General features: G+C 41.1%; 1 protein-coding gene across 14 annotated transcripts in view; it reads right to left on the reverse strand.

Moving 5' to 3' along the window:
* The window catches only part of LOC145538561 (uncharacterized), an 85494-nt gene extending 67199 nt beyond the window's left edge, over window positions 1-18295 (reverse strand). For 4 of the 14 annotated variants that reach the window (XR_014077031.1, XR_014077016.1, XR_014077022.1 and 1 more), the window contains exons 1-2: window positions 17752-18259; window positions 4636-4760 (exon numbers count right to left, since the gene is read on the reverse strand). Coding sequence is in view for 1 of the 14 variants with exons in the window: in XM_081570785.1 (XP_081426911.1) it covers window positions 4743-4760; window positions 6472-6661; window positions 7449-7523; window positions 18017-18144 (411 nt within the window). In the remaining 13 variants the exon portion in view is untranslated. Of the gene's footprint in view, window positions 1-209; window positions 3954-4498; window positions 4761-6471; window positions 6662-7448; window positions 7524-17751 lie in introns of those variants that run through there. The other 10 variants (XR_014077039.1, XR_014077037.1, XR_014077033.1 and 7 more) reach the window with 8 other exon arrangements.
* Window positions 18296-18363: the final 68 nt, after the last annotated feature.

Genomic DNA, 18363 nt, shown 5'->3' on the forward strand with positions numbered 1-18363 from the left:
AGAACACAAATGCATTGCTAAAAGGGAGGTTAGCATGGAGTAAACATTACACGTCAGAAAAAACTTTCAACATTAGATACAGCCATGGAGGCTCAGGAGCAGAGAACAACTGGAATGAGCTGCATTTATACTCAAGCCAAGTCTGCAATGGCTTGCACACTTGCTTTCATTGGCTGAAACAAAAAGACAGCAGTAAGAAAGAGGGGGGATTATATTTTTTTTTCTTTACATAAAGAACCCAGATGCATGAGTGACCCCTTGGAAAAGAAGTTCCAGGAATATCAAGTCATCTGGTCACTTACATGGTTAAAGACTGAAACGTGGGCAAGAAATACACTTTAACTGTGTAATCTTCAGAGAGTTGGGAGTTGCTTGTTAGAAAATAGCAACACCAGTGACCACGTGTTTGATGTTCAGAGCCTGGCATGGGTGGGGGCACAGGGCAACAGTCTCATGTCTTTACTTATTAAATCTAGAGGGAAACTACTGATGCAAGGTGGGGTATCGGTTTATGTGATTTAACGTTTCTGTGCCACGTGTACCCCAATGTTCATGGCAGCACTGTTTACAATAGCTAGGACATGGAGGCAACCTAGATGTCCATCAACAGATGAATGGATAAAGAAGATGTGGTACATATACGCAATGGAACATTACTCGGCCATAAAAAGGAATGCATCTGAGCCAGTTCTAATGAAGTGGATGAACCTAGAGTCTATTATACAGAGTGAAGTCAGAAAGAGAAAAACAAATATGGTATATTAACACATATATATGGAATCTAGAAAGATGGTACGGATGAACCTATTTGCAGGGCGGCAATGAAGACACAGACTTAGAGAACAGATTTATGGACATGGGGGTAGGGGAGGAAGGAGGGGGGTGGGATATATGGAGAGCAACATGGAAACATATATTACCATATGTAAAATAGATAGCTAATGGAATTTGCTGTGTGATTCAGGGAACTCAAACCAGGGCTCTGTAACAATCTAGAGTGGTAGGATGGGGAGGGAGATGGGAGGGAGGTTCAAGAGGGAGGAGACATAGGTATACCTATGGCTGATTCATGTTGATGTTTGGCAGAAACCAACACAATACTGTAGAGCAATCATCCTTCAATTAAAAATAAATAAATTTAATTATAAAAAAAGTTATAAAGTTTCTGTGCCAAGAACTGTGGTTTCCTGTGAAGTGAGAGTGTGCTATGGACATATTCCTCCTGTAGAATATCAAAACAATTGAAAGGCAAATCAATAGAAAACATTTAAACTATAATTTGTATCAAATTATCTGAAGATCTATAACCACAGCTTTCTCAAATAATTTAAACTTACACACAGTGGTTACAGGAATGGGCTTTGGGGTTGAGCAGACATTCTTACATTCAGGTTACATATGCATGAGCTAGGTAAATGGGTAATATGAGGTTAATGGATTAATAAGTTTGCCTTAGACTTGTTCTGAAGATTAGGTGGCTCAGTGGTAAAGAATTTGCCTGCAAGTGCAGGAGATGCTAGAGACTCTGGTTCAGTCCTTGGGCTGGGAAGATCCCCTGGAGAAGGAAGTGGCAACCCACTCCAGTATTCTTCCATGAAAGGTCCCATGCACAGAGGAGCCTGACGGGCTACAGTTCATAGGGTCACAAAGAGTCAGACATGATTGAGGACACACACACACACACACACACACACACACACACACACAGACTTGTTCTGAACATTAAAGAACACAGCTTGTGGTATTCTGGAATATAGAAAGCACAAAATGAATATTGGTAATTTTTGTTCTGGAAAGTATTCTCTCAATTAAAATGCACTGAACCTGTCTCTGGTCTAAAATGGGTAGATTAAAATAAAATGTAAAAACCTAAGAAAATCTGTAAAAATAAATTCCTCAAAGTTTTATTTTTAAAAGGCAAACAGAAGCCCAAGAACTGTGTCCTATTTCGCAGAATAACTATTTGAAGCTTTGCTTATGCAAACATAGATAGGAAATCAATAAGTTTATTTATAAGGAATAAATGTGTTACTATTTAGAAATACAGAAAGAGAATATATCAAAATTAAAGTTAGCTAAATTGTGAGTTTCTTATTTCCCCTAAAAATAGGTTCTCATTTTTTTACAATCTAGCCAATATAGGTTATCTTTTAAATTGTTACTGATGTCAGTGTATCTTTATGTCATCATAAATATAAGCTCCTTGCTTGAGAGTTCTAGGAGCAGTAAAAAAAAAATACATAATTAAAATGTTAGAAGCGGCTGTCAATACAAATTCTAACCAAAATTAATGTAAAATTTCTCTAAAGCTAAAATCTGTCAGTGAACATAACCCTACATCCAAAAGTCCACTTAAGCATAAGTTGTACAAAATTTCATCTAGTGTTGTTTTTAATGTAATGTTCACAGGCAATTGTATTTGTTCAGCAGCCAGAGGGTCTCTTTCCAAAACAACTCTGCACTTCTGCACTCTTTGGAGGCCAGCACACCATTCAGCCTCCTTAGTGGACTTGTACTTTCTTTCACCACAAGGAAGCAGAACAGAAAGGCAGATGAGAGAGCTCTGGGTTTCACAAGGGACCATTCTATATTCTTTTAAATATTATTTCATTGCTCACTAAATCTTTTTGCATCTTTTGAGTTTTGGAGCCCTCTTCTGGACAATCTGTTTCACAATTGTGACTTCCCTAAACCCTTAACTAAGCATATGCATGGCTGACATGTTGTACGCAAAATGGAATCAAAAACATAATTTCCGACAGTTAAGGGTAATACTATTTCTAATGCCTTAGGAAAACTTGCTTGTTTTTCCAAGTAAATAACTATGCAAGACAGGAGTCAGTTATTTCTTAAGCTTGAGCCTATTTTTCACAAAGGTCCAGAAAGTTTGCATTCCCTCTGCAGTTAGAGAAGGTCTTATGCTTTTTAAAAACAAGGGCATATAGGACTTCCCTGGTGGCCCAGTGGTTAACACTTAGCCTTTCAATGCAAAAGGTGCAGGTTCGATCCCTGGTCGGGGAGCCAAGTCCCATGTGCCTTGTGGCGGAAACACCAAAACATAATGTAACAAATTAACTAAAGACTTTTAAAATGGTCCATATCAAAAAAAAAAAAAAAATCTTAAAAACAAAACAAGGATATCTGACATTAAAGTATGCTGCTAACTTTCAGCCCAGGACTCTGAGTACCAACTATTAGCTCAGGTCTCTGTGGACAAGTATTCTGCTGAGCAAAGGGGCTGCAAAATCAGAGTGTCCACACAACCCAAGGTGCTGCTCACTAGGGACATGAAGTCTGATGATGCAAATCAGGCCATGGTGAAATCCAAGTTCACCAGAGCCCTTGGACCTGTGCAAGGCCCCTATAGACACCATCATTCTTACTCCATCACTCCATCATTCTTACACAGGATTTTCCCAGAATGCTCAAGCAAAGAGAGGCATCATGTAACTAGTGGGAAGTTGCTGTATAACACAGGGAGCTCAAGCCAGTGCTCCATGATGACCTAGAGGGTAGGGAGGAAGGTTCAAGAGAGAGAGAATATATGTATGTTTATAGTGTACATTGCTGTACAGCAGAAACCAACTATTGTAAAGCAATTATCCTTCAATTAAAGATAAATTTTAAAAAATACTGTTATCTGTTGTTATGATAGGTACCATATATGGAATGCTAGGGTAATAGGGCTTTTGAGGAAATGACTGGGGGTAGGGGTGCATCTTGTCCTCAGGTCAGGGGACTAGATTTTCCTTCAGGCTCTCCTACCACCTGAGTGCTAGACCTAGGCTGTATCTAAGCTTCACGTTTAACATAAGAGAATTGGGTCATAGGTGGTACCTGATGTTGCTGCTGGCTCCTGCTGTGTACAGCATGCTCAAGCAGATGATTGAGATGAAATCAACTATAACAAATGTTTGTCCAGTCTTCCCATTGCTCCTAGCAACTGGACACATCTGTGTGAACAAACCAAAGGCAAAAGAGGCCAACACAGGGCATCTCACTGCATGATGAAATGTGCTCATCGTCAAGCTCTTAGAATGATTCTAAATTTTGGCCTAAGGGTTGTAGGAGAAGCAGTAAGCCTTGTTAACAGGTTGAGAAAGAGCCCAGTGCTGCACTTAGGTTCTTCTGATTTGGGCAGATATTCTCAGACACAGAAGTGGAGTGGTGGGAGGGAGTGTTAATGTCAACACCACATCTTCATTAACAGCCTCATTGCTCTTGTCAATGCTATTTGCTAACAGGTTAATTCTTTTTGCAACATTATTTTCTAACAGGTTATTTTATAATAACAACATGGTGACTTTTGATAAAACATAGTTTTTTACACCCATGAGGATCTTTAATTCTTCAAAAATGAAGTAGAAAGACAGTTCAGTATTGCCAATTTGAGACAGCATGCTGGAGTACCAAGCTCAAAGCAACCCATGAGAAGAGAATAAATTGAATAAGTTTCCCTCTACTGTTCATTTTTTAACATCACAAAAACTTTCACCTAAAGATAACCAAACATTTTTTATTGTAATCTTATTCTATATTTATCCCATTCTGTTTAAGGGAAAGAGTAAATCAAGCATTGGAAATGCTTCTCAACCTGAGGCATATTTATGTCTTCATTGTGCCCTTTCAACTCACCAGTCCTTGAGCATGAATCCAAGACCTTCAAAAAATACAAGGAACATCTTTGCAGTTTTCCATAATGCGGGATCCATATAGTAATTCTTGCACAAGTAAGAAGACAGCTACATGAATTTCAAGTGCTGGAAATGAAACATGTCACACATTTATTATCATCTCATTCTACATATGTTAAGTATATTTAAATATCAATCACATAATTTTGACAGAAATTGATTCTAATATGATAAGGAGTACCCCTTAACTTAAATAATTGTTTCTGTGCAACATAGTTTGTGGTTGTGATGTTAAATCTTATAGGACAAAGGGTCTATGGTGGTAATTTGTCTATTGCTGTTTAGGAGCAGAATGTATTTAAAGTGGATCTCATATAAATTTGGAGAAGGAAATGGCAATCCACTCCAGTATTCTTGGCTGGAAAATCCCACGGACGGAGGAGCCTGGTAGGCTACACTCCACGGGGTCACAGAGTCGGACATGACTGAGCGACTTCACTTCACTTTCTTATAAATTTAGCCATGAGGAAATTCAATAGAATATACCCCAGGACAAGATTGAAAATAATTGAAAGCAATTTTTAATTAAGTCTAATTCTTGACTGCAGCCTGTTTTAACGATGCCTAATACAGGGCAACAGATGTGCAGGCACTGCAGTTGAGCAAGATGGTGGTGCTGCACATGGGACTTAATAAATACTGGATGAGGAGGAGGAAGGCATATTTGTTGGCATAAATGTTGACATATTTATTGCTTTTGCCTTGGGAAACTAAAAATACATAAATTACTTGGAAAAAAAACATTAGGACAGCCTTTCAAAACATGACAGAAGTCCCAAAAGCCAAAAAATAAAAATGATAAATCTTACTATGTAAAACTAAACACTTCTTCACAGCCAAAAACTAGAGTGTGGACGGTCCTCTGGCTATTAAGCATCAGGGTCTGGGATGGGTAGGAGGATGAGCATTTTTTGAGAAAGAGGCTGAGAGAATATATATAAAATCACATTTCCCTTAGGAATTGTGAACTTAGGAATTGTCTTTGAAATTTCATATTTTGAATTCTTGTAAAAGTTCTTTATTATGATGTCTTGCTTTTAGATACCTAATGCTAAGTCCTAAGGAGGTTTGTTGGAGAAATGTTCCACCCCTCTCCACTACTTTGCTTTTTGTCCCACATAAAAACGTTCCCAAGTTCTCTTTGTTCTGTACTTGTATATGTATTGTGCAAAGTCATATCTGGAAGATGTATGTTTTGCATCTCCCTAAACATTTGCTTGATCACTTTATTTTGCCATGTGGTTGTATTGTTTATTTTTGAAAAACATGCATGTGTTTTCCTCTCTTTTTTCTTTCATTTGGTAGAACTGCTGTTAAGTCTTCTCAAAAAACCAGCTTTTATTTTTATTAAGCTTTCCTATTGTTTCTTTCATTACTTTTTCATTTATTTTTGCTCTGATCTTTATAATTTTTTTCCTTCTGCTAATTTTGGGTGGGAAGTCTTTTATTGTATTGCTGTGCTCCATTTTATAGTAACTTTCACTCTTATTCCTAAGAAATATTTTTATGTCCTTCAATTTTTCTTGGCCCCTTTGTGTTGAAAAGGCACACTAAGAAAGGAGATCTCAATTTTCCCCCTACTTTGCACTAATTTTCTGCACACAATTTCCAGAATACAGTAAAATAAGCATCTGTCTTTCAATTTTAAATTTTCTTTGTGATACATGCTGTTTTTGCTTTTAAAAAGTAGTGAATTCAAAAAGTGCATAACTTAAATCCTAAGTACCTTATTATTCAGGCTTTTAAGTAAATTAGTATATTTCTTATGTATTCTTACATTGTTTTCACACTGAACCAGAGTAATCGTGTGTTCCTTAACATTTCTAATCCCCAGTCCACATTTAAATTTCCCAAACTTTCTCAGTCCATTCTCTGAACCAGATGCTGTTTTTCCAGCTGCCATCTGACTGAGGGGCAAACATTGTGCTGGATTGTAAAGGTCAAATTTCATCCAAAAGACCCAGAGGCTACAAAAGAATAGAAGTAAAAAGGCAGTCACTGACAAGTCTCTGTGTGCTAAGTTGCTTCAGTTGTGTCTGAGTTTTTGGACCCTATGGACTCTAGCCCACCAGGCTCTTCTGTCCATGGGGTTCTCCAGGCAAGAATACTGGAGTGGGTTGCCATGCCCTTCTCCAGGGGATCTTCCCGACCCAGGGATTGAGCCCTGGTCTCTTGCGTCTCCTACAATGGCAAGTGATTTTTTTAAAAAATTTATTCCCTGGTGGCTCAACTGGTAGAGGATCTGCCTGCAATGTAGGAGAAGACCTGGATTCAATCCCTGGGTCAGGAAGATGCCCTGGAGGAGGAAATGGCAACCCACTCCACCATTCTTGCCTGGAGAATCCCATGGACAAAGGAGCCTGGTGGTCTACAGTCCATGGGGTCACCAAGAATCCACAGGACTAAGAGACTAACATTTTCATTTATTTTAACTGGAGGATAATTACTTTACAACGGGCTTCCCTGATAGCTCAGTTGTAAAGAATCCGCCAGCAATGCAGGAGACCCCGGTTGGATTCCTGGGTAGGGAAGATCCACTGGAGAAGGGATAGGCTACCCACTCCAGTATTCTTGGGCTTCCCTTGTGGCTCAGCTGGTAAAGAATCCGCCTTCTATGCAGGAGACCTAGGTTCTATTCCTGGTTTGGGAAGAAGGCTACCTACTCCAGTCTTCTGGTCTTCTGAATTCCATGGACTACAGTCCATGGGGTCACAAAGAGTCAGACACGACTGAGGGACTTTCACTTTCACTTACTTTACCATATTGTGATGGCTTCTTGGCCGGTGACTCTTTACCACTAGCGCCACCTGGGAAGCCAATTCCGAAAGTCTAAAAGAGAGGAAATGCTGCCAGTCACATCGAGGGGCGGGCGCGGAGAATAACGGGAAATGCAGTCTTGAGTCCAGACGATCATCGCTCAGCACTCTGGGAACTGGTTCTCTGGGCTCCTAAAGCAAATGTGCCTTCTCAGCCCTTCTCCTTCCTTCTGACAGCTGGGTTCTCAGGATGACGGTTTGGAAGTTTAAGCCTTACGCAGATGCAAATCACGCAGGTTGAGAGCGTGAGAGCGGTGAGGGGCTGAGCCTCAGGGTGTCTGGGGGACCAGTATGGTGGTGTGGACCTTTGCTGGAGTGGACCGGAGTGGCGGTCCGGAACCTGGTGGTGGAACATGCAGCCTTTGGGCGCGCTCCAGCACCTGTGGTCTCTGTGGGAAGGTGGGGCTGAACCCGATCAGGAGCAAGCGCTCTGTTTGGATGGGTGTTCTCGGGAATCCTGTTCCTGACCCTGCCTGCAGCCCCAGCGGGGAAAAAAGCCTGCCTACCCAGTGAAAGAGGGAAGCGCGTTTGTAGCGATGACAAAAAATATGCCAGAGAGAGCTGTGAAAATTAATAAAAAGAAATCCTTATTTACAATGGAATCGGGAAGCCTGAAGGAAGAACTCTCACTCAAGCACCACTCATTTTTAGCCTGAGTAACCAGCACAATAAGGGAGATAAGAGTTATTTTGATTAGGGAGCACAATTACCCACATAGAAGTTTCATCTTGTGCTTTTAAGAAAAGGGAGGAAAATTTCTCCTTGCCCAGCAACAGTCCCAGCCAATAAGTCTGAATTCTAGGTCTCCTTTAATGAACTCTTGTGTAAAACAATCTTCCTAATTTCCTTCTAAAAGCTAATAAAAGTTGACCTCTCTTTTGCTCTCCAGACTTCCCTATGCTTTTAAAGCTTGCATGCCACAAGCTGTAGTTCCTCTGCCATTCCTAAATAAACCCATTTTGTTGGTAAAATAACAAGCTGTTTTATTTATAGGTTGACAGTGCAGGCAGCGGGTGTGCAGTGGAGGCTACACTCCACAAAGACACAGCAAACTCCAACTCTGCCACTTGTAACTGGAGGTAAGAGAAGTAACCTGGATAAGAGGTCACTTGTCTGAAAATGAGGATATTAATAACAACTACTAAATGGCATTCCTCTGAGAGTTAGGTAACTGTTCAGCCAAGTGCCAGGTGAAGGTACCAGCATACCCTTTGTTCCTGTGAGAAATCTCAGTTTCAGGTTGGTGAGATGAGAGCCTGAGGGGGCCAATGATTTGGCCACAACTCGAATCCCTTTTACTTGCTTTCTGTGGATTTTCTAATTCAATGGATAAAACATTACCACGATAGTGGATAAAAATGGAGCCTGAGTCTGTTTTCTACTGTGTTATACTTTTAACGAAAGAGCAGTGCTTTATCCTTTTATATGCTTTAATCATGTTAGTTTTTTCTATTTTTTTAACTGATAGAAAAGAATTTAGAAATCTATAGATTTATGTCCCTATAATCACTTCAGTAACTTGTGTGGAAAGTTTCTGTTGGTTCTACACAATCATTCCTTTTTTTTTTTTTTCCCCAACAGCCAAAGGGTCTTATTCCTATCAGAAACCTGCTTCCCATCTGGGGTGATGAGATTTTGTGAAAGTGAATATGCGAGCTGTAAGGCATGACAGATGCCTTAACCTTAGGACTCTTTCTTTCCACCCAGCTGAATCTTCATAATTTCCCAAGAAGGACACTATACAAACACAGGTAAGCTTTTTATTCATTCTCCACTTTGTGTTTTGATGGATTTATAAAGTTTATAAAGAGTCTATACATTCGGAAAAGTAGAAATAGATATGCATCAAGTTAAGCTTTAGGAAAAACATACACTATTTTATTATTAATTCTGATTTTTATTGTTAGGATGTTCCTACGCATCCTTTCAGAGAAGGCAATGGCAACCCACTCCAGTACTCTTGCCTGGAAAATCCCATGGACGGAGGAGCCTGGTAGGCTATAGTCCATGGGGTCGCTAAGAGTCGGACACGACTGAGCAACTTCACTTTCACTTTTCTCTTTCATGCACTGGAGAAGGAAATGGCAACCCACTCCAGTATTCTTGCCTGGAGAATCCCAGGGACGGCGGAGCCTGGTGGGCTGCCGTCTATGGGGTCGCACAGAGTCTGATACGACTGAAGCGACTTAGCAGTAGCAGCACGCATCCTTTAAGTATAAATAGAGTATCTCCTATTATAGTTTACTAAAATGTTATTTTAGTGATGAATATGCAATAGTATGTTCTAGTTGTCCCAAATGTGAAACCAGAATTTCAAGGTCTGAAGGTGAGCTTGGATTTTGTGCTGACAGTGTACATTAAACACTGTGACTTGAGGCAGGGGTCCTCACAGGAGGTGAACAGTGGGAAAGCAAGTGAAGCTTCATCTGTATTTACAGTCACTCCCCATCGCTTGTGTTACCACCTGAGCTTCCTGTCAGACCAGCAGTGGCATTAGATTCTCATAGGAGGTTGAACCCTACTGTGAACTGTGCACATGAGGGATCTAGGTTGTTTACTCCTTATAAGAATAAAATGCTTGATGATCTGAGATGGAGCTGAGGTGGTAACACTAGTGCTGGGGGGCAGCTGCAAATATAGATTATTGTTAGCAGGGAGATTTGACTGCACAGAGACCATAATAAATCAGTTGCTTGTAGACTCATATCAAAACCCTATCAGTGAGTGGCAAGTGACAAGCTGCAGCTGAGCAGGCTTTAAGTCAGAATCTGACACATTTTAGTCCATGCATGGCCCATCCATTATTTTATTTACCATTTCTGTCTGTGTGTCTTTCCCACACTGTACAGTTACAGTTTTGGTAAGCCCACAAATTAACCCTAGCCAAAATGAGTAAAAAACAAACATCACTGGGGAGCTTCTTTGAAAGGGGGGAAGACCCAGTGATGAGACAGCAGAAGACTCTAAGACAGCCAACAAAAAGAAAGCTGCATTTAAAAGAAAATACCAAGAGTCCTATGGGTTAAAATTAATTATGAGTTCATTGCAACAGATGATTAGAGGATTCACATTCTCCAAGACTGCTTTGTTTTAATATAATATGTCTTGACTGGCTATACAGTGAAGTCATGAAACCTTCAAAACTGCTTCTCCACATGGAAACCAAGCACCTGCATTAAAAGACAAGCCTTTGGAGTTTTTCAAAAGAAAAAATAATGTGAACACGAAGAACAGAAGCACTTATTGAAGGCCACCACTTCATCAAATGTGTCTGCACTGAGAGCATCATTCTTAGTGACTAACCACATCACTAAAGCTAAGATGCCCTTTACTCTTGGCGAAGAGTTGATCCTGCCTGCTGCTAAGGACATTTGTCGTGAACTTTTAGGATAGGCTGCAGTTCAAATGGTGGCACATATTCCTCTTTTGGCCAGCACCATAGCTAGATGAATTGATGAAATAGCATAGGATGTTGAGGCACAAATGTTAGAAAGGATTAATGAGTCACCACGGTACACAATCCAGTTTGACAAGTCTACCAGTGTTGCTAACAAGGCAACAGTGCTTGTTTTGGTGTAATATATTTTCCAGGAGGATGTGCCTGAGGATATGTTATGTGCACTTTTGTTGCCAACCACCACAGCTGCAGAACGATTCAAGTCACTGAATCATTACACATCATGAAAACTGAATTGGTCATTTTTGTGTCAGTCTATGCACAAACAGAGATGCTGCCAAGACTGAAGGGCTTTCTGGTTTCACTAGTTGAGTCAAAAAGATAGCTTCTGAATGTGAACCTACACACTGTGTCATCCATACAGAAATGCTGGCTAGCCAAAGAATGTCACCTCAACTTAGCAACATTTTGAAGATGTGACTAAAATTTTCGACCACGCTGAGGCACATACCCCTAACTTACATCTGTTTGTACAGCTCTATAAGGAGATGGATACGGAACACACACATCTCTTGAGATGGCTTTCTGAAGAGGCAGATCACTGGCCAGGGTTTTTGAGTTACAAGAGCCATTCCAGAGATTTCTTTTAGAAAAACAGTCGCCACTGGCAGCACATTTCAGTGACACAATGGGTTGCAAAACTTGCTCACTTGTGTGACATATTCAACCTGCTCAGTGAACTCAATCTGTCATTTCAGGGAGAATGACAACTGTGTTTCAGCTGGCCGATAAAGTGGCTGCATTAAAAGCAAAACTGAATTATGGGGGAAATGAGTGTACATTGGGATTTTTTTTGACATGTTTCAAACATTAGCAGAGATTTTGAAAAAAACTTAGCAAGCACCTTCTTTCTCCCAGCTCATGCATGATCACCTATCTCAGCTGTCAAATCAGTTTGAGAATTACTTCCCAATCACAAAAGACCCCTAAACTGGGAAGGAATGGATCCGTGACCCACTTGTGAATAAGCCAGGTGAATCAACTTTGTCTGTGCTAGAAGAGGATCAACTGCTTGAGACTGCAAGTGGCAGTAGCTGTAAAAGTACGTCTGAGACAAGTTCAAATCTCCATACATTCTGGATAAAGTCAAGGTAGAATATTCTGAAATTGCCACAAAAGCACTGAAAAGCCTGCTTCCATTTCCAACATCCTGTCTTTGTGAAGCAGGTTTTCTGTGGTGACAGCAAACCAAAACAAGATTACAGAGTAGACTGGACATAAGGAACAAACCTCGGGTATCACTGTCACCCATTACCGCCAGATGGGACCAATAGTTGCAAAAAAACAAGTTCAGGACGCCCACTGATTCTGCATTATGGTGAGTTGTATAATTCTTTCATTATATACCACAGTGTAATAATAGAAATAAAGTGCACAGTGAATGTAATGTTCTTGAATCACCCTGAAACCATTCCCCCACCCCAGTCCATGGAAAATTGTCTTCCATGAAACTGGTCCCTGGTGCCAAAATAGGTTGGGGACCTCTGAGACATATACCCAACATTTTGGGCCTTCTACTTATGCACATCTTGTCATTCTAAAAAATTGAGGGCAAGGGACAAGTAGTATATTCATACAGCTCTAACATACATAGTGAGAGATTCTGCTCCTGCTAGCATGCCCATTCCTATCTACCTGTATCCTCTGCAATTTTCACTGTCAGTTTATCATACCCTTCCATTTTTTTATTTATGAAGAATCAATTAAAGATTAATTTTCTCCCCATTCTTTGAAACACTTATAATATACTATATATTCTTACTGTAAACTTTGTGTTTTCTTTTCCATAAATATAATCCGGACACTCTGTACTGATAATTAGTGAGCATCATCATTTTTTTTAACAGCTGTATAGCAAGACATCATCTAAAGGTACTATAGGTTATTTAATCAGCCTTGTACTGAAAGACATTTGAGTTGTTTATAATTTTATATATTCCTGTGGGTGAAACTACAGGTTAAAATTGTCAGAGGTTAAATTTTCATTTTGTTAAATATTGTATAATTGTCCTACATAGTGTTTGTTATATTTGTATTACTGCATGCAAAGTGTTTATTCATAATTGAGATATTCATCACCTAATATGTCCCATGCACTGTTGTAGTTACTGGGTAAACATAAACAGTAGACAAAAATCTCTGCCCTCATGTTGCTTATATTCAGGTGCTAGGAGATAAAACAATAAACTTAAAAAGACTTAATGCTATTTGATAATTGATTTGGAAGAAATAAAACTAAAAAAGTGTTGGGAAAGACCAAATTTAATTTTAAATAAGACCATCATATAGGCTTCCCTGAGAAAATACTTGAAAGTTGTCAAAAATACTTTGACAGTTGTGAGGGAAGACTTGCAGGCATCCAGAGAATACTTCAATCTGAGGAAACTGCAGTTCAAGTACTCTGAGGCAGGCTGGTGCCAGAGGTGACCTACAAACAGCAGGAACAACAAGCAGGCCAGCCTGGCTTGGGAGTAGCTGAAAAGGTAAAGGAGCACAGATGGTTTGGGGCAGTGAAGGCCACCACTGTTCTCACTTTGCATAATATTTTGGAGATTCACCCATGTTGTTGCATCGTTTTTCCAGTGAGTAGATTTATCTATTAACTAGTTAATGGACATTTGTGTTGTTCCCAGCTTATTGCTATAGACTTCCCTCTCAGAACTGCTACAGTAGCTCACATAAGGTTTGGTAAGGTCTGCTCTATTTTTTAATCTCAAATATTCTTGCATTTTTCTTTTGATACTTTAGTTGACACATTGATTATTCAAAGTGTGGTGCTTAATATTTACAATTGTAGATTTTCCAGCTTTCAAGTAACTGATTTCTAATTTTATACCACTGCAGTGAGAAAAAAGTACTTGTTACTGATACTGATCCAAAAATGGATCCACTTGGATGATGCCAATCTGCAAATGTGGCACATGGGAGTGTGGTGGAGGAATGTACACTGTTCATTGCATGGTACCCAGTGTGAAGCCAAACAAAAATGGGCAGCTCATCCTCAAAAGAGATTCAGCTCTACCAAGCCTGGAATGAGCCTGAGTTGTTTTGCTAATACATCTGCATGGCAGTGAACTCTGAACAAGTAGTGAGAATTACTAATTCATAGTTTTGCTTTGGGTCCATGCAATATTGTACCAACTCATAAACATAAAATATTGAAAACCATAGATAATTGCACTTGGTTTTGGTGAGACCCCTGAAGGCCTCTGCTGTTGAGACTCTATTTGTAGCAGTAAAATGCCTCAATGATTAGCAAAATATTAAAATAATACATCTCAGCCAAACTTCCACTTGCAGGTCCCTGATTTCAAAGGATCTTGGCATATGTTGGTGGTTTCTGATCTAAGACAAAGTATATTCTCTCACAATATTTACAGAGGTACCATAATTACAGCCCAAATTTGGCCTCTACAGATGCCTTGCTATAACAGCCCAAATTTGGCCTCTACAGATGCCTTGCTATAACATAGCTTTCAATGGGATTCATATCATTATTTATATGTGTTACTACATTATATACTTTTTTTTCAATAAACCGTAGATTTATGAGTAGTCATTGTGGGCTCTGTGCAATTTCTTTAGAATTTGAACCCGTGTTACATGACACACATAGTGTAGCTACCTATCAAAACCACACACACACACATACTGCATGGAAAAGAAAAAGATCAGTCTCTTAAATATAATGATAAATTTAACCTCTCTGTATGTCCAACTCTTTGTGACCCTATGGACTATAGCCCACCAGGCTCCTATGTCCATGGGATTCTCCAGGCGGCAAGAATACTGGGGTGGATCGCCATGCCCTTCTCCAGGGGATCTTCCTGACACAGGGATCGAACCCACATCTCTTATGTCTCCTGCATTGGCGGGTGGGTTATTTACCACTAGTGTCACCTGGAAAGCCCTTACCCTCTCTGCCGTTCTTCAATTTTATCTTGTGGATACAAGTGTTCATCTCATCTGACCTTACTACAACCTGAAAAACTCTTTTTTCTTACAGTGTTAAGTAGCAAGCGTTTCATTAAATAAAGCCCAAGTACAGACCTGAGAAAGGATGAGTGGGTTCTATGGAAACCAGCAGCAGCCTGGTTTTCATTCTCATCTGGCACATCTGCTGTAACAAGATCTCTCAGTTGTCATTTTTCTAACCTCATTTTTGCAATATGGTCCCTTGATATAGACTTCTGGGTTAACTTTTTTGTGATGAGAAAGATGTCATCAACCGGGTTGTTTCCAGTGTATAATAATGTCTTTATATTCCCTCCAGAAGCTTTATTAAAAAAATAATCTGTTGTAATTTGTCGTGTCATCTCAGCCTATTGATACCTTCGTTTCCTGCCAAGAATGCCTGCAAGTACATTTAATGTGTTGACAAAGTGAACTCCACAGACCTTTCCCACCATCAGCACTGGGGATGATGTTATGACTGCGCCAGCCCTTTTGATTCTAATTATGATTATAGGACACAACACAGCAAGAAACCATCAGGCAACTTTGAAGAACAAGGTTTTTTACCCACAGGTCCTTGCGAGTGTGTGGCACATGAGGGCCACTCATCGGGTTGTGTGGAGAATGGGAGGAAGGGATCTCTGGAACACCTGGGGATCTCTGTTAATTAAAATTAGGAGGGTGTGGTGTCAATAGTTTCATGGGTTCACAATTTTATGGTGAATATAAATGATAGGAGTTGCAATTAAGGCATGGGAAAGCACTCCAGAGGGTCAGTTATAAGGTTACCCAGAAAAATCTTCTCCTTTTTATATATATTACTTTGGCTGCTAAGGGTCTTGGTTGCAGCACACAGGAGCTTCGATCTTCATTGTAGCATATGAACTCTTAGTTGCAGCATCTGAAATCTAATTCCCTAACCAGTAATCAAACCTGGGCCCCCTGCTTTGGGGGAATGGGGTACTGGCCACTGAACCACTAGTGAAGTACCCATCCAGTACTTTCTAAAAGGGAAATTTTATGGGCAGGGCAGTCTGTTTCCTCCATTAGTAGTTTTGCTAATAGCTCTGTCACACCACTGGCAATACCTTTGAGATGTATGTCTTTAAAATTGATGCCAGGGCAATCAGAAGCTTTGTGTAGGCACTTATACTACAATCCACCCTATGATGCCAAGGCATCAGATTTAATAGTGAGGACATTAACAGCCTTGGTAGCAAATAAGCTAAGTCAGGGGTAGATACCAAGAAAGTACTCATCTGATTTCGATTATGATAACAAATTTGATAATTATGTAAACAGTTGTCAGAAATCCAAACTCAAAAGGTACAGCCATGAAAATGCATCACTACTCTTGGAGGCCTAGGGAATCTGTTGAAAGGTGTGGATAAAATTATGGAATATTTTAATGTTTTGGACCATGTAAGTCTGAACTTGTCTTGAACTAGTGATGAACATGCAACAAGTGGTCCCAAGGAGGGCACAAACTGCTTTTCCTTTGCCAGAAGACAACCTAGGGCTGGGTGGTTGTCTGAAACCACCGGAGCAAGAAACACATGGGACTGTTGCACAAGGGAGAGGGTTTCATGGAAACTTTGTGTATGTTTGGTTAAGACTGACAAAGTTGTATGTTGGCCCCAACTACCCAATTTTAGGTGAACAGGGCCAGTACTCTCATGCCCAGTTCAGTCAGAGTAGAAGGCCAATACCCAGGACTGAAATGAAAATGGCTTTTTTTCAGTGGTAGACAAGCAGATTAGGAAACAGGCGCTTTGTGTCCCAAGGTTCACATCTCCAGAGGCAGGAAGAGGGATACAAGGGTGCACTTGGTAGCCCAGGGCAAGTGGATCAGAATCCTGAGGTAGAGTCATGGACTGGGTGGGATTCTCACACTGTGGGCTTATAGTGCAATCTAAAGGTGACCATTCTTACTGTAAAATATTCACTGGGCCTTCAGTGAAACCAGGATTTCACATCTGAGTTTCAGTGGCATGGTTAAAGGGGTACATGACCAAGATTTGTGTCTGGGCAAAGACTTACCAAGGAGGTTTGAAGGTTAACCTCAAAAGGATCCTTTAAGAGCTACTGGAGTAGAAAATGGGTGCAGCATGTAACTGAAGGGAGACTGGGTAAAAGACATCATTTGTTAAGTGGAGTTGACTGAAATTGAATATGTCAGCAGGGTAACCATTTAAGGTAGAGTATCAGTTCAGTTCAGTTCAGTCACTCAGTCATGTCCCAATTCTTTGCAATCCCGACTGCAGCACACCAGGCTTCCCTGTCGATCACCAACTCCCAAAGTTTACTCAAACTCGTGTCCATAGAGTTGGTGATGCCATTCAACCATCGTCAACCCCGTCTCCTTTTGTAACAGGAGGGAAAGGGGGTAGGGCACAATTTTTGAAAGAAAGACAGTTTCTCAAAAGGAAAGGCAGTTTCTCAAAAGGAACTCTTGATAAGTTTCTTCTGATGACAGAACAGTATGAACGACGGTTCAACTCCTGGTTCTGGCGCAAGCCGGGTGAGCCTAGAGAAGTCAACAGTCCTCTCAAATTCAGGACCACCTCACCAACCTGAGACTCAGATTTGCTTCTTGTTTTCTGTGTTTAATGCAGAGGGTCACACCGCTATCACGAGATAACTGGGAGACTTAAATAAACCACCCAATGAAAAGAGCACAATGTCTTTTAAATACAACAGCTGTTACTACTTCTTGGGCGGTTAGTGCCTAGCACTTTGCTAACTCCTTCTACTAACGACGCCACCTCGAATCCTCCGATCAATCCCATGAAGCAGACATTATCCATAGCCTTCTTTGCACACGAGTTACCTGACTCTGCTCCACGTTAGTTCTCCCGCCCACAGTGGCACAGCGGGAACTGACCAGGTCTCTCTGGTTCCGGAGCAGGACCGCCCAGCACATCTTCCGCTCACGCTCGGCCGGAGTGACCACCGCTGTCAGCCCAGCGTTCCCCGTCAGATGCAGGCGAGGCCGGGTATTCGCACCCCACACGGACCAAGCCCCTGCTCCTAACGGATCTCAGTTTCACCTGCGCTGGAGCCTACCTGAGCCAAACTGGGAACACTGCACCCACCTTCCCAGTGCTAAGGTCCAAGCCAGACCGGGGCACTGCGGGATCCCGCCTGGGCCTGAGGGCGGCCCGAGACTTTCTGTGTCCGCCTCCGCCACAATAAGGCCGCTCTCAGCAAAGCTCGAGGCCATTCGAGGTCCGGTTGTGATGCCTAGCTCTCGCACCTGCTAGTAACTGAAAAACTCCACGAACTTCTCACCGGACCTGCAAATGCGGACAGGAAGAAGAGGGACCAAGGCTGCACATGCGCAGACGGAGCCCGCGGAGACCAGGAGCTCTGTGGGGCGGAGCAAGACTCCACTTCCCATCCTCAGCAAGCTCCCTGTGACTCTGAACGGAGCTATCAGGTT

Source organism: Giraffa tippelskirchi, chromosome 1, assembly GCF_054371585.1.
Source record: "Giraffa tippelskirchi isolate mGirTip1 chromosome 1, T2T-mGirTip1v1.2.pri, whole genome shotgun sequence".
NCBI lineage: Eukaryota > Metazoa > Chordata > Mammalia > Artiodactyla > Giraffidae > Giraffa > Giraffa tippelskirchi.